At 38.0% G+C, this 16,038-nt stretch overlaps 1 protein-coding gene across 16 annotated transcripts in view; it reads left to right on the forward strand.

Annotated features, from left to right (window-relative positions):
- The window catches only part of LOC124376177 (alpha-tectorin-like), a 36,689-nt gene that overhangs the window by 4,569 nt on the left and 16,082 nt on the right, over positions 1-16,038 (forward strand). For 4 of the 16 annotated variants that reach the window (XR_006923784.1, XM_046835136.1, XM_046835138.1 and 1 more), the window contains 17 exons: positions 2,997-3,020; positions 3,194-3,217; positions 3,449-3,472; positions 3,647-3,667; positions 5,978-6,099; positions 6,752-7,030; positions 7,171-7,266; positions 7,362-7,515; positions 7,615-7,868; positions 7,955-8,101; positions 8,197-8,776; positions 8,876-9,459; positions 9,550-10,105; positions 10,325-10,923; positions 11,128-11,680; positions 11,849-12,045; positions 14,090-14,299. Coding sequence is in view for 15 of the 16 variants with exons in the window: in XM_046835136.1 (XP_046691092.1) it covers positions 2,997-3,020; positions 3,194-3,217; positions 3,449-3,472; positions 3,647-3,667; positions 5,978-6,099; positions 6,752-7,030; positions 7,171-7,266; positions 7,362-7,515; positions 7,615-7,868; positions 7,955-8,101; positions 8,197-8,776; positions 8,876-9,459; positions 9,550-10,105; positions 10,325-10,923; positions 11,128-11,680; positions 11,849-12,045; positions 14,090-14,299 (4,424 nt within the window). In the remaining variant the exon portion in view is untranslated. The remainder of the gene's footprint in view (positions 1-2,996; positions 3,021-3,193; positions 3,218-3,448; positions 3,473-3,646; positions 3,668-5,977; positions 6,100-6,751; positions 7,031-7,170; positions 7,267-7,361; positions 7,516-7,614; positions 7,869-7,954; positions 8,102-8,196; positions 8,777-8,875; positions 9,460-9,549; positions 10,106-10,324; positions 10,924-11,127; positions 11,681-11,848; positions 12,046-14,089; positions 14,300-16,038) is intronic. The other 12 variants (XM_046835137.1, XM_046835139.1, XM_046835141.1 and 9 more) reach the window with 7 other exon arrangements.

Raw genomic sequence — 16,038 nt, forward strand, 5'->3', positions numbered from 1 at the left:
GAACACATGCAGCTGCATGAAGTAATAGCAGAGACAACACAGACACAAAAACATACAGGACAAGAGAAGAACACTACATAGTACATGAAACATACACCACATTTCAGAAAATGAAGGACTCTAACACATATGCATTGACTGATAGTGGAGGTTGAAAAGGTGGGTCTTAAGCCTTGATTTAAATTCAGTCAAAGTGGTGATGGTTCTGAGTGCAATGAGTAGGAGTTCCATAGTATTGGAGCAATGACAGAAAAGGATCTGCCACCGCAGAGGATAGACGGTATCTAGGAACCCATAGAAGTTCAGAATTTGAAGCCGGAGTGATCTTGAAGGAACATAGGGTAAAAGAAGATCGGAAAGATAGGAGGGGGAAAGAGCATTTAGTGCCTTATAAGTGAGCAGTATGATTTGATATTTTATGCGAGATGAGACTGGCAGCCAGTGAAGATCAAATAATATAGGGGTAATGTGGGCAGATTTTTATTGGAGGTTAACATTCTGGCAGCCGAGTTTTGTATGTACTGTAAACGTGAGATTGAGTGAGCTGATAGACCAGAGAAGAGTGAATTTCAATAGTTGAGACGGGACGTAATCAGAGCATGTACTAATGTTTTGGCATCATTTCTGCAGATAAAGGTTTGCAGTTTGACAATGTGTTGCAGATGGAAAAAAAGACGTTTTAGAGAGGCTGCGAATATGGGCATCAAAAGATAGTGAGGGGTCAAGTATAATACCTACATTTCTAACAGTAGCTGAGGGAAAATCGTAGCATCCAGATCAAGACTAAAGTCCACAGAGTTGTTTTTTATTAGAGATGGGGGACCAGTTATCAGAATGTCGGTTTTACCCAGATTCAGGCTAAGAAAATTTGAGTGTAGCCATTGTTTTAACTCGCTAACATAAGAGGAGAGTGAGGATTTTACATTAACAGAATCTGGTTGACAAGCAGTATATAACTGAATATCATCAGCATAACAATGATAACTAAAACCATGTCTACGAATGATGTTGCCAAGTGGCTGAATGTACAGAATGTAGTGGGCCAAGAACAGAGCCCTGTGGGACACCCTGTTTAAGTGAGACAGTGGTAGATTTGGAATTGTGTATGGAGATGTGATATTGCCTGCCCGTGAGATAAGAGGAAAACCAGGATAGTGCAGAGCCTGATAGGCCAAATTCCGCTAAGCGGGAAAGTAAGATCTTATGACAGACAGTATCAAAGGCAGAGCTGAGGTCTAATAACAGAAGTAAAAGATCATTAACAACCTTTACTAGCGCAGTCTCCGTGCTATGCTGTTGGCGGAAGCCAGATTGAAAAATATCTAAGAGGTTGTTACCGGCTAGGACTGACTGCAGCTGAGAGGCCACAGCCTTTTCCATGATCTTTGATACAAATGGCAGGTTGGAGATAGGGCGGTAGTTGGATAAGTCTGCCGGGTCCAGATTAGTCTTTTTGAGTATGGGAGTAACAGCAGCAGTCTTAAGTGACACAGGTACAGTAGAGGAGATAAATGACATATTAATGAGGTGGGAGATGGGGGCAGAAATCGCCGATGTACAGTCTTTTAGCAGGAAAGTAGATGCAGGTTCAAGAGTGCATGATGAGGAGTTAGATTTTTGTATTAACTCAGTGATTAATGAGGAATTGGTTAGGGCTAGGGTTGTCATAGAATTATTAGATTGAGATTTCATATGCACATCGGTAGTTGGTTCCTCACCAAATGTTGCATACAGAGTATCTAGCTTACCCTGAAAATGGTTCAAGAAAGAGCAGCACATAACCATGGATTTAGAGTCACTAAGGCTGTGCTTTGGTGCTTGAGTCAGTTTATTAATTGTGCTAAATAATATTTTGGGCCTATTGCTTGCTTTGTTAATGATGCTGGAGATATGGGAAGAGCGGGCTGTATTTAAGGCCAGTTTGTATTGCTGAAGGCATTCAGCGTATATAAGAAAATGGCCAGTTGAACCAGTTTTCCTGAAGAGACGTTCATGTTGTCTACATTTTACCTTCAAACCTCAAAGTTCTGCATTGAACCACGGGGAGGAATGGGACATAGGAACAGACCTAATCTTAGTTGGGGCAAACTCATCCAACAATTTTTCAACAGAACAGCAATACTTGTCATAAATCATAGATGGGCAGGTTAAATTTAGCACATCAGAAAGAGCGGAGGAGGCAACAGAATCACAAAAGGAGCTAGTGTCAACATTATTTAAATGACGATAACGTATGGTTAGATTTTTGATGTGGTTGACTGGACAGATGGATGTAAAATCAAAGGAGATGAGTCTATGGTCAGAAAGAGGGGTAGCTAAACTGTCAACAGAGATATTATTCAGACCAGATGTACAAACAAGATCAAGCGTGTGACCATGAGTATGAGTTGGAAAATTAACATGCTGGATGAGGTCAAAACAGTCAAAGACAACATTTAGCTGAGTAGCAGTGGAGCAAGCAGTATCGACATGAATGTTAAAATCACCAAGAAGAATAACTTGGGAGGACACGGCACATGCTTGGGTTAGTAATTCACTGAGTTCTGAGAAAAAGTCACTTTGTTGTTTAGGTGGTCTGTAAATGAATATAATCAAATGTCGTGGTATTGTAAAAAAACAGTTTAGAGACAGTTAAAGACGCACGAAAAATGACAGCAAGACCACCCCCTTTACCAGTTGTACGTGGTTCTGACATATGTCGATATCCAATAGGGGAAAGCAGATTCAGCTGGATAAAATCATCTGGTAGCTGCCAAGACTCTGTGAGAAATAACATATCAAATTTATTGTCAACTATTAGCTCATTCATATAGGTGCCTTTGTTTGAGATAGAGCGACAATTTAGAAGTATATAATATATAAATAATTTTAGATGGTTGGTGGAAAAATAAATAAATACACTAAAAGACTGAGACATAACTGAATACTAACAGGATCTGAGAAATCCAGTTTTGTCGGTGGTATTAAATTGTCTGTATGTATGATCTTTATTTCAGCAGGACCTTTAAACCAAACAACAGGTAAATATTTAAATTTAGATCTATGTAAGATATCAGTAGTACTGACATAGGTAACTATTTGTTTTAAAAATTTTTGGTCAGTGGCGTGAAATTGTGCCTGTGGTATTAAATTGTGTCAATTGTAAAATTAAAAAATTAAAAAATTAAAAAATGTAAATATAAATTTTTTGCAGTGGGGCAAACATTCAACCAAACAGGTAAATAAAAGTAAATTTACACAGATAAGACATGTCTCAGTTTTGATTTAGAAAATATTTATTCAATGTCTTTTTGCCCTCTGTGGGCAATAAAAAATTTCCCTTTTCCCAGTATTGTCAGAAAAATAAATAAAAAAATCATCAAATGTTTTGTGGGTATTTAGTGGCAATTTTCCATATATATGGAATATATATATATATATTTTATTTTATTTTTATTTTTTTTTGCAGTGGGGCAAACGTTCACCCAAACAGGTAAATAAATGTATATTTAAACAGATGAGACATGTCTCAGTTTTGATGATTATATATTATATAAAAAATACAAAAATAAACTAAAAGACAGATGTAGCTGGACTTCTCAGATCCGGACAGTATTCATTGATAGTGGTATTAAATTGTCTATATGTATGATCTTAATTTCAACAGGACCTCTGAGCCAACCAACAGGTAAATATATTTAAATCTAGACAGATATGAGACTTTTGTCAGTATTGATTTACTAATAATTTCATAGTGGGGTTTTTTTTTGTCAATGATACAATATTGCTACAAAATTTTGTTAGTGGTGTTAAATTCTGTCAGTAGTATGGATTGTGAATGTATTTAGACATATATGACACATTTCTGAGGATTGATTTAAAAAAATTCTCTTTTTGTATTTTTTGTGGCCAGTGCTGTTAAATTGTGTTAATAGTATACAGCTGTTTAAACAGTATCCAGAATTATCCAAGCCAAACAACCTGTATATACATTTACCTTTACACCTTTATACCTTTTTTAAATGTTATGGTCAGTCATATTCAATTGTGTCTGAGGTATTCAGCATTGTCAGTGCTATAAAATCAAACCACACAATAGGTAAATACTTTTTACTTTTGACAGATAAAAGAAATTTCTCAGTATTGATTTAGGAGATATTTTATTAAGTGCTTTGTCATTATTGGTGTCAAGTTGTGTCAATGGTCAATAGTATAAAATTGTCTCAGTGTATGTCGTTTATTGAGATTAGACAACTGTTGAATGAAACAGATAAATACATTTCAGTTCGGAAAAGGTTTCCCCGTTTTAATGAACTATTTATTAACCAATTTGAGAACTATTGTATTTTGTAGTCAATTGTATTTAACACTGAAAACTCAATTTCAAGTTGATTTTTTTCTTCCACATCAGCTAAACTATTGCCCCTTATGACATTTTAAATGATTTACTTGTGCATGGATAAGATTAAGATAGATAGATAGATAGATAGATAGATAGATAGATAGATAGATAGATAGATAGATAGAACTTTATTGTCATTGCATTGTACAGGTACACAGCAACGAAATGCAGTTTGGCATCTACCAGAAGTGCAAAATGTAGCAGTCGTGCAAAAGTGCAGATAAACATCTAGCATATTTACAGTGCAGATAACTATCTGGCATATTTACAGCAGTGGTATATATGAAAGTATATACAGTGAATATTAAGCTAAATCTGGGACACCAGTTTAATTAACAAACCCACACTGTGCAGTATATCAACATTTAAATCCGTGCAAGCTCTGTAAGTGTTATTTTAAGAATAGCCTGCCCAGTCACCTCACCTAAATCTTATTGAACTGCTCTGGGATTAACTGGATCGCTTTCCACAAAAGGCATTTGTCACGGTTACAGAGTGAATGAAGCAAAACCCGGGGTTAGAGAGAGAACAGGTTTAATGAAGAAGCGATACGGAAAATAAACTGAAAGGCTGAACGAAAAGCAAAGAGTTCTTCGTAGAGGAAGAACAGAGCGGTCTTTGGAGGTATGGAGATCGCAGCAGTAGCCACTGGAACGTAGAACTTTGCTTGCTGGGTCAATGGTGTTCATCAATGTAAATTAGTAGAACTGACGGTAAATGAGAGAAGGTGAGGGGTTTATGTAGGGCTGGGGTTAATGAGCCGCAGGTGCGGGTACTTAGTATGATGGGGACTGACTGTGTGTGTGTGTGTGTGTGTGTGTGTGGGTGTAGAGCTGAGGCATGGCGTGGCAGGCTGTCCACTGACAGCATTGCAATGTATTTCAGATGAATGTTTATAAATTTGTTTAGTCAAGGTAAATCTTCATACCGTAAATTGCCTAGATTATTGCATTAAAACAAAAAGTACATCAATGTTTCTCCTGAAAACCATATAAGACTGTGTTTCCAAACTGAATACTATGCATTGTATATTTTTATTGTTATAGTTATATTACTATATAACATTTTTATTATATTTGAACAATAAATAAATTTATTGTTCAAATATAATAGTAAAGAGATGGCAGCTTTGAATACTATTAAATAGTGCTTTCTATTGAACCAATCACAAACAACCCATAGTTAAATATGCCATCAGCCCAAAATTCCCAATAATTATACAGAAATCAGCCATAACACTGAACTACTGTGTAAGTACTCTGTCCACTCTGCAGTTATGCAGTAAGTTGGGATACACTGTGTGTTCTGACAAATCTTTATCAAAGACATCAGTAATCTTTCCACCAGTTTGAACTACATTACAAGGATACTTTGGGTAAAAAGGTTAATGGTAGAAATCATTAATTAGCTTTAAGAATAAGAAACTTTGGATGCAAACTTCACAATGTAATTACTGAAAATTATTTAAGTGAGGATAAAATAGATCTGGTCACAAAATTGTAGGCTGTGCCACTTATCTGGAGAAGTAAATAAAATGGTGTATTTGTAGATTCTTGCTGTTTTAATACACTGCATATCTGTTCTGCTATGTCTTAGGACCCTTCTACCCATTTGGAACTGGAGACATAGTAAATGGCCGGATAGATGATGGAAGTTCATCTGTTATCACTCTTCAGCAACCATTTATATATTTTGGAACCACATACAACCAAATTTTTGTAAGCAAAACTTCAATTAAAGGGTATCCCACTGTATTACAGAACAGTTTTTATAAAATAAATGTCATCTGTATTCTGAATTATAATGGTCATGTGGACCCAGTAGTGCTGTAGCAGAGCCAATAACTGTATATTTAAAAAGTACACTAGACCACCACCACCATGACTTCTTAGCGTTTATAACAGATATTATTTTGCATTTAACACATTAAATTATTATTTATGACCGCTTAGTCTCTTGCTACGGCATTGTCATGGGTCTACTGCATTACAAAATACATTGCAAGAGAAATGGCAGCTTAGTGGTTAAGGCATTGGATATAAAGGTTATAAGTGTAAGTCACACCAAGCTGCCACTTCTGGCCCCTGAGCATGGCCCTTAGCCACATAGCTGCTCAATTGTATGAACACAATAAATGTACGTCACTCTGTGTAAGAGCATTTGCCAAACACCGTGAATGTAAATCCACATAAATTACAAATCCACATACATACATGAACCAAAGACAAAAAATCCATTTGAGATTATTTAAATTAAAAGTAAAAAAATAAAATTATACTATGCGACATTGCACACATTTTACCTGTTGTTATTTTTCTGTAGGTGAAAAACTTGTGTGAGAAACAGAAGCTAATTGTATTTTTCCTATAGGTAAACAACAATGGACACTTAACCTTTAATCAAGCTTTGAGCAGTTTCACTCCTTACCGATTCCCGGCACAGGGTGGACTAGACTTAATTGCTCCATTTTGGACTGACCTTAATAACAATTTAAATGGTGTCATCTCATACAATCAGTTCACTTCTGGCAATGTTCTCACTCAAGCTACTCGAGACATCAGTCGCTATTTCCCTCAGCTGAGTTTCACTGCTACATTGGTTTTTGTTGCAACATGGGATCGAGTGGCATATTTTTCATCTACTGGCACGGTAAGATGAACTTTGTAGCTATCTTATTAAAAGGAACACCATTCATTATTTTCTAGCAAATAAAAATAATTAAATTCACACAAAGTCAATTGTCCAATGTACATTTTGTGAGAATATAAAGAAATATTTGATTGTTTCAGGAAACATCTTTCCAAGTAGTTTTGATTTCCAATGGCCATTTTTCCTTCATTTTGATGAACTATGGTGTGATTGCTCCAACAACCCAGAACGTGCAGGTACAAATGATTTAGAGACATAATCCATTTATTTATTTTAACCAGTGAAGTTGACAAAATTATAGTTAATAAATGCATCTTAATTTTTTTATCAGGCGGGTTATGACACAGCTGACTCCAGCAACTTTTTCTCAATTCCTGGGTCATTTCATTACAACTACACAAGTTTTTCCTACAGCAGCAATGTGAATGTCCCAGGACGATGGGCTTTTCGTGTAGATCATGGATCACAAACCTGTCAGTTTAATGGTAATGTCAGGACAAAATACATTTAGTTGTCATATTTAGTTCTTATTTATGTTTACAGATCAGAAATAATCTTAATAAACTTTTTTTTTATTCAACCAGGTATCATAGTGCCACAAGGTACTGTATTCTGGACAGATAACTCTTGCCAGCAGAAATGCACTTGCACTCGGTCGGGTCTCCGGTGCGTCTCAGAGCCATGTACATTTTCTCAAGCTTGCCGTCCGGCTGCTTTCCAGTATAGCTGCCAAAACGTACAACGCCGAACCTGCACTATTTCTGGTGATCCGCACTACTACACCTTTGATAATCAAATCTTCCACTTTCAAGGAACCTGCACATACATCTTGTCTGAGGTTTGAAAGAATTTATTTTGTGGGATTTTATTTTAGAGTAATTCAATGTGGGCTGTGGAAATATCTAAAAATTATTTTTTTTGCAGGCCTGTGGCAGCGGCTTGCCATACTACCGCATTGAAGGAAAAAACGAGCATCGGAGTAGTACACATGTGTCATGGACACGCCTGGTCAGGGTATTTGTGTATGAGGAGCAACTGGAATTAGTAAAAGATCATCCATATGAGGCCAAGGTCAATTTCACAACAATTCTTTAATATAATTTGTATTATTATTATTATTATTATTATTATTATTATTAGCTGATTTTTTTTTCGTGTCTCATTAGGTGAATGGAACCTTTGCAGCAACACCATTCAGCCTGAACAATGGCTCTATCCAAGTCTACCGGTCAGGTTTTTCAATTGTAATCAGTACAGCATTTGGATTGGTTGTTACATATGATGCGTATTCCTATGTAACCATCAATGTACCTTATGAATATCAAAATTCCACATGTGGACTGTGTGGTAACTTTAACCACCAACCAGCAGATGACTATATTTCACCTTCAGGAGTAATCCTGGGCTCAGACTTGGAATTTGGAAATTCCTGGAAGGTACAGGGAGACACAGATCCCAGCTGCGATTATATTCAGTGCTCAGGTCTTGCATGTGCAGGTTGTACCACATACCAGAGTAGCCTTTACAGTAACTCAGACCACTGTGGTATCTTGGCAGCTGCCAGTGGCCCCTTTGCAAATTGCCACTCCACTCTGTCACCACAGAATTTTCTAGACAGCTGTGTCTATGATCTATGTGTGGGAGGTGGATACCAACCAATTCTTTGTCAAGCAATCAGTGTTTATGCTACTCAGTGCCAACAGCGAGGCATACAGCTGGGTCAATGGAGAAGAACGGGATTCTGTGGTAAGTAAAATATTTTAAAATAGTCATACTTGCTCCGAGAATGTTTTGTTACAGCATAAAATAAAATAATAATACTGTTCTACTACAATCTACTTTCAGAAATACCATGTCCAGAGCACAGTCACTATGAGTTCCAGGGAACAAGCTGCCCAGCAACGTGCAGTAACCCCTTTTCACCTTTAAACTGCACCTTACCAAACCAGGAAAGCTGTATCTGTGATGCAGGCTATGTCTTAAGCCGTGGTGAATGTGTTCCTCAAAGTAACTGTGGCTGCACTTTTGAAGGACTTTACTATGCTGATGGTCAATCAGTGGTATTGGACAATGAGTGTGGTAGGATATGTACCTGTAGAAACAGTGTAATGACCTGTCAACATCATCAGTGTGGTTCACAAGAGGTGTGTACCATCAATAATGGTGTAAGAGGCTGCAGACCTACCAGTTATTCCACCTGTTGGGTTGACCGAATAGGCTCATATCACACCTTTGATGGGGTGGCTTTCACTTATCCAGGAGCCTGTGAACTCACACTCACAAGAGTTATAGGATCTTCCACAAGACCTCATTTTTCAGTTAACCTGCAAAGAGTCCCCATGGGCCCCGTTGGCTTTTCTAAGATCCTGAAGTTTGAGGCAGAGGGATTTCAGATTTCTATAGACATTGCGGAAGGTGGAAATATCCAGGTTAGTTAATCATTTACAGAAATAAGATCAATCAGCATACCTTTGACAATGTATGAGTTAATTTGAAAAACATATTGCTTTCCCTTTCAGGTTGATGGACACCTGGTTGCTCTACCATACAGTGTTGGTGCTGGTCAAATCCGTATCTACCATGGCAGTGTAGATAGTATAATTATGGAAACATCATTTGGGGTAACTGTGAGATCCGATTGGTCACATCTAATTAGAATTACAGCACCCAACACCTACAGTGGGGCACTTGCTGGTCTGTGTGGAAATTACAATAGAAACCAAGGAGATGAGTTTTACAGCCCAGATGGAGTTTTGTTAAACAATACACAGGAGTTTGGGAATAGCTGGAGAAATGGTTCTCTTTCAACCTTCTGCATAGGATCAGAGGTCATCTCACCAGGAAACAACAGCAGCGAGTTCATAGAGTACTGTAGCATCATAACCTCTACAAATGGGCCGTTTGCTCAGTGCCACGGCAGCCTGGACCCTCAGATTTGGTTAGAACACTGCAGACACAATTTGCAACAGACACATGGTGCCAGAGAGGCCATGTGTGAGGCTCTAAGAGACTACGCTGTACTTTGCCAGCAAAATGGTATCAGTGTGGGAGAATGGAGAAATATAACCAACTGTGGTGAGTACTTAAAATAGTAGTTTATATAATAGTTTAAAATAAGGCAATAGTTAGTTTGGATAAACTTATACATATATATATATGGTGCAGATGTAATATGTAATATATATATATATATATATATATATATATATATATATATATATATATATATATATATATATATATATATATATATATTACATATTACATTTAATTTAATTAAATTTTTTTTGTCAGATTCCCCATGCCCAGCCCACAGCCACTATGAGCTTTGTGGCACTTCCTGTCCTGCAGCCTGTCCAAGTCTGTCTTTTCCATTCCCTTGTACCCAACATTGCCAGGAAGGTTGCCAGTGTGATAATGGGCTACTGCTAAGTGGAGATCAGTGTGTTCCTCCTACAGACTGTGGCTGTTTTCATGAAGGTCGGTACAGACAGAGTGGAGAGCAGTTCTGGTCTGGTGAGCAGTGCCTGTTACACTGTGTATGTGATGGGACATCAGGTATTGTTCGCTGTACTCCTGCCTCTTGCCAAGAGCAGGAAATATGCCGTGTCATGGACGGAGAATATGGCTGCCATGCTCAACCCAGTGCCACATGCTCAGCTTCAGGGGACCCCCACTACAGCACATTTGATGGACATAGATTTGACTTTCAGGGCACATGCCACTATACACTGGCAACTGTATGTAATGATACTCGAGGGCTACCATATTTTCATGTCACTGCACGAAATGAAGCATGGAATGGCGGCTCAGTGTCAATCACTGTTGAAGTTTATGTCAATGTGTCAGGACACCTGGTGCACATTTCACGCGACATGTATGGCACAGCTGAGGTGAGTGAAAAAACCTACTACTAAGGAAAGCTTTTTTTAGTTATAAAACCTACCGTTACTAAAATAAAAGTCTGCTAAATAAGTGATAAGTGAAAATGAATTTTTCAGCAACAAAAACAATGACAAATACGTTGACAGTTAAAACATAAATGAATTCTACCATACTATAAAAAGTAGTCTAAGATTTAACTTTCTTTCCTCCAGATTGACAGTGAAACCAGAAATCTTCCTGCCCTGCTCGACTCTGGCCGTGTGTTGGTTTATTTCAGTGGAAGAAACACATTTATTACAACTGACTTTGGTCTAAGTGTGAGTTATGGCTCTTGGATGGTGCAAATCACCGCTCCAGGGAATTACAGTGGAGCCACATGTGGCCTTTGCGGTAACTTCAATGGTGACAGCAGTGATGATTTCCGTTTGCGTTCTGGTACGCTGACTTCTTCTGCTTCAGAGTTTGGAGCTGACTGGAAAGAGGGCAACGACACAACATGTAATCACGGATGTGGAGACGCCTGCTCACAGTGTCCAAACCCATCTAGAGCACAGTCTCTGTGTGCAATCATAATGGACAATCAGGGTCCTCTGAGTTTCTGTCATGCATATGTTGATCCTCTTGTCTATTTTAACGACTGTGTCTTTGACCTGTGCCTCTCTCAACACTCGAATGATGTACTGTGCCGTTCCATTGAAACATATGTCAGTGCCTGCCAGTCTGCCAACATCAGGATTTATCCCTGGAGAGAAAATACAACATGTCGTAAGTGATTTCAAAGGGAATTAAAACAGTTTGATTTAAGTCCTTAATGATATTGTGTGTAAACCAGATTATATAGAAGGAATCAGTATTTTCTCCTTAATATCAAGGTTGCAGTATAAAAGGTCACATAGTAACCATATAACTATGTGTATTTGTGTAATTCCTCAGGTATATTCTGTCCTACAAACAGTCACTATGAGCTGTGTGGCTCAGACTGTGGACACACCTGTACCAGCATTATAAATGACACATGTGAGGGGACATGCAGAGAGGGCTGTTTCTGTGATGATGGCTTTGTAAGGAGTGGAGGAAACTGTATGCCTGTAGAGCAATGTGGTTGCTCACACAATGGATTCTACTTCCAGGTGAATTTGTAACACTAAATGCCGCTAACAAATTGCTAATTGTTGTATTTGAATGTAAAGATTTTATTTTTGTGTTTCTAAATAGGAAATTGACTTATGTATTTAAATACAACACAATTGTGTAAAAAAAAAAAAAAAAAAAAAAATTAAATTAAAAATAATTAAAAAAATAATATATATAATCAGAGGTGTGAAGTAACGGAGTACAAATACTTCGTTACTGTACTTAAGTAGATTTTTCTGGTATCAGTACTTTACTCCACTATTTATTTTTCAGACAACTTTTTACTTTTACTCATTACATTTTTACACAAATATCTGTACTTTTTACTGCTTACATTTTCAAAACCGGCTCGTTACTTTAGTTTTAATCTATTTATTTAGTGAAATATAAATTTTTGTCACTGCGTGCCGATTTCAGCCAAACAACTGATTTCCTGTTACTGCGCGTCTTTTTCAATCCGCTGGTGTATAAAGTCCTGACTCTCACTCTTTACGAAGATAAGAATCAGCAGACAGAAGGCAGTAAGACGTTTGGGGTTAATGTGGATGAGACAGAGGGAGTCAGTGATTAAACATGACTGAGAACAGACACATTCATGATCATCATCATCTTTTCTCTGCTTGTGTTCTATATGTGGATCTTCAGCCTGGATACATTCATTAGATAACAACATTTTAATTCGTTTTGTATTAATATATATATATATATAAAAATTCTATATTATAATTATATATTAAAAATATAATAAAATTCTAATTATTTTAAATGGCACTATATGTCATTAACGCGCTATTAATTCAGCGCGCATTTCTGTTTTTACCATTTATAAAAAAGGAAATAAATAACTAAATATAAAAGAGGCGAAATTAAAACCTCCAGCAAAACATACACTTATTGACGACGTCCCTTCTTTACTTAGATATAAAATAAATAAATAAACTCCACCGAAAAATATTTTTAATCAGTAAACTTTTGTTTTATTTTTGCGCCAAGTCTCAAATCGAACACCAACTCCGCCATGATTCACACAATTTACCCTCTGGGTGGCGTTTTGTGGGTTTTTCCCTCATATGGCAAAATGAACCTAAATCACTGTTTTTATTGATCGTACAGATAAAAACAATACATCATTCAAATCTGTAAAATGATTATATATATATAAAAGCTTTTGTTTCCATGTGGAAACATAGCAAAGGCTCTTAATGATGTCCACACGTCTCTGCACTGCTATAGCCTTTATTTTTAATCACTGGACATATGCTTCCATATATATCACATGCTGTAAATATGATACATGTTTATCTGCACTATTTGCATGATTGCTACTTTGTGCACTTCTGGTAGATGTCAAACTGCATTTTGTTGCTGTGTACCTGTATTATGCAATGACAATGTTCTATCTATATCTATCTATCTATCTATCTATCTATCTATCTATCTATCTATCTATCTATCTATCTATCTATCTATCTATCTATCTATCTATCTATCTATCTAATATAATATAATATAATATAATATAATATAATATAATATGATGTGAGGTCCAGTTAACAGCTAAAAAAGGTAGAAGTAATAACTACTTTTTACTTAAGTATATGTCAGAGCCAAAACTTCTTTACTTTCACTTAAGTACAAAAGTATAATCAGTACTTCAACTTTTACCCGAGTATTTTAAAACATGAGTATGTGTACTTCTACTTAATTAATGGATGTGTGTACTTTTGCCACCTCTGAGATATATATATATTTGCATACCTGGAACCGTATATGTTTAGCTGCTTTTTTGTTATCTATTATGGAGGTTATTGGTAAAAAGTCTACATTTGTGGAATATTTTCCATAATTGAATTATCTGCTATGTTGACTGTTTTATTATATTTCTGTATATAGTGATATGCTCATGCATTTTGGTTAAATTCGGTTTTTCTCTTCTACACTCTGTACAAATCTTCAGTATATGGCTAAAATGACTAATAAATAATAATATCTATAATATAAGCTGTTTTATAGTAAACCCATAGTATTTTGTTCTTGCAGATCGATGATGAGTTCTGGACTGAACGATGTTTACAACACTGTAAATGCTTTGGTCTCAATGATCTGCACTGCATTTCTGCCTCCTGCACTCCCACTGAGGAGTGCGTGGTTAAGAATGGTAGACTCGGCTGCTACAGCCAAATGTCAACATGCATGGTCTCGGGAGATCCCCATTATTATACCTTTGATGGAGCTGTGGCTCACTTTCAGGTTAGAACTGATTGTTTACTTTCTAAAACCTAACCTTAACTTTGAGATTTGTAGAGAATTAAATATTGTATGACGTGGCAGCATAGTGGTGCAACAGGTAACCTCATTACCACACAGTTCCAGGGCCCCATCTTTACTAATGAACTTTAAGTAATAAGAGGTTACTGTTTGTGTGGAGTTTTATTAAATACTCTCCTTATACATATGAGTTTCCTCCGGGATCTCATTTCACTCTGTAGGAGAGCAAATGGTTTAGGGGAGAACAGCGACCAGTTTGGATCAACACAGGGTTTTTTTAATTGGGAAATTCTCTTTCACACACATACATGTGCATACATGTGCACACGTATCTCTCAGGTTCTCTCCTCTTATCTTTTTCCCTCGCTCACCAACTCTCCCTTGGCATGAGAGGATATCGGCTACAGCCATATGTGCCCCCAGTCAGTGGACCACCTCAAATTTGTATTGCTGAAATGCCAGATACCACAAAGTGATCCGCGCGTTGGTATCTTTCATCAGATTGAGCCACTGGAGCGGGAGGATGAGGACTGCCCAATTGATGCCCAGACACTCCTTTCCTATAATGCTGTACCAGCTTTCACACACTGACAATTTGCAGCTAATGTACAGCACCAGGAATTACTCCTCCCCCACCATCTGGGACAACACAGACCCCAGCCCCCTGTTTGACACGTCTGTCTGCAATACAAAGGCAATAGGGAAGTCAGGAGCATGAAAAAGCAGACCACTGCAGAGTGCAGCTTATACTCGAGAAAAAACCTGCTGGCACTTTGTCTACTGAACCAGATCTGACACTCCCTTGTTAGAGAGCTTGGTCAGCAGGCTGGTGACGTCCGAATACATATAGACAAACCTTCGATAATAGCCAGCCAGCACCAGGAACCGTCTCACCTCCTTTTTGGTCATGGGACTTTTTGGTCTTGGGCAGGCTGCTATCGCTGTGGTCTTATCAATTTGGGGACGCACCTGCCTACGACTCAAGTGAAAACCCCATACATCCACCAGCCCAATTGTACACTTCTTTGGGTTTGCTGTGAGTCTTGCTCACCCTCATGGTTCTCAGGAACGCTCTAAAGTGTTGTAAATGCCGCTGCCAGTCATTACTATAGATGATTGTAATCAATGTAGGCGGGTCGGAGAATTTGGTCCTTGAGGTATTGAATTGTCTCTGGGGCTCCAAACAATCCAAACGGAAGTGTAACCACCTTGGATACTCACCAATATGCTGTATGTTCTAGCTTGATTGGTGTGGCTTGCCGTGCCTTGGGGTTCTGGACCATCACCCCCAACTCCATTAGGGGGCATTGTTATGTCCCAGCTTCTTGCAAAGCCAACAGACTGGCCCAGGCTTACCACTCCCACCTCCGAATTGTCCACCTGTGTGATAAGAGACACCGACATCGGAAAATGAGAAGTAGGAGTGGGAGGGTGAGGAGCTCGAGGACGAGCGATCAACTTTGGGAGGATTTGCCCCTTTCTCAGTGGGAGGGAAATGGAAGGAGAGTGGGGAGAGACAGGGGAAGAATGAGAGAAAGAGTTAGAGAAGGAAGTAAAGGAATCGCCAGCCCCTGTGTACTCAGCTAGGTGGTCTTCAGCCAGCTGGACCACCTTATCCACCGCCGCCAGACGCTAGCACTGGACCCACTCTGCGCGGCGAACCGCTCTAACACTACAAGGTCAAGGACCTACCGGTCCTCATCCAGCAGCCACTTTTGGCA

The sequence above is a fragment of the Silurus meridionalis genome, chromosome 22, assembly GCF_014805685.1.
Source record: "Silurus meridionalis isolate SWU-2019-XX chromosome 22, ASM1480568v1, whole genome shotgun sequence".
Lineage (NCBI taxonomy): Eukaryota > Metazoa > Chordata > Actinopteri > Siluriformes > Siluridae > Silurus > Silurus meridionalis.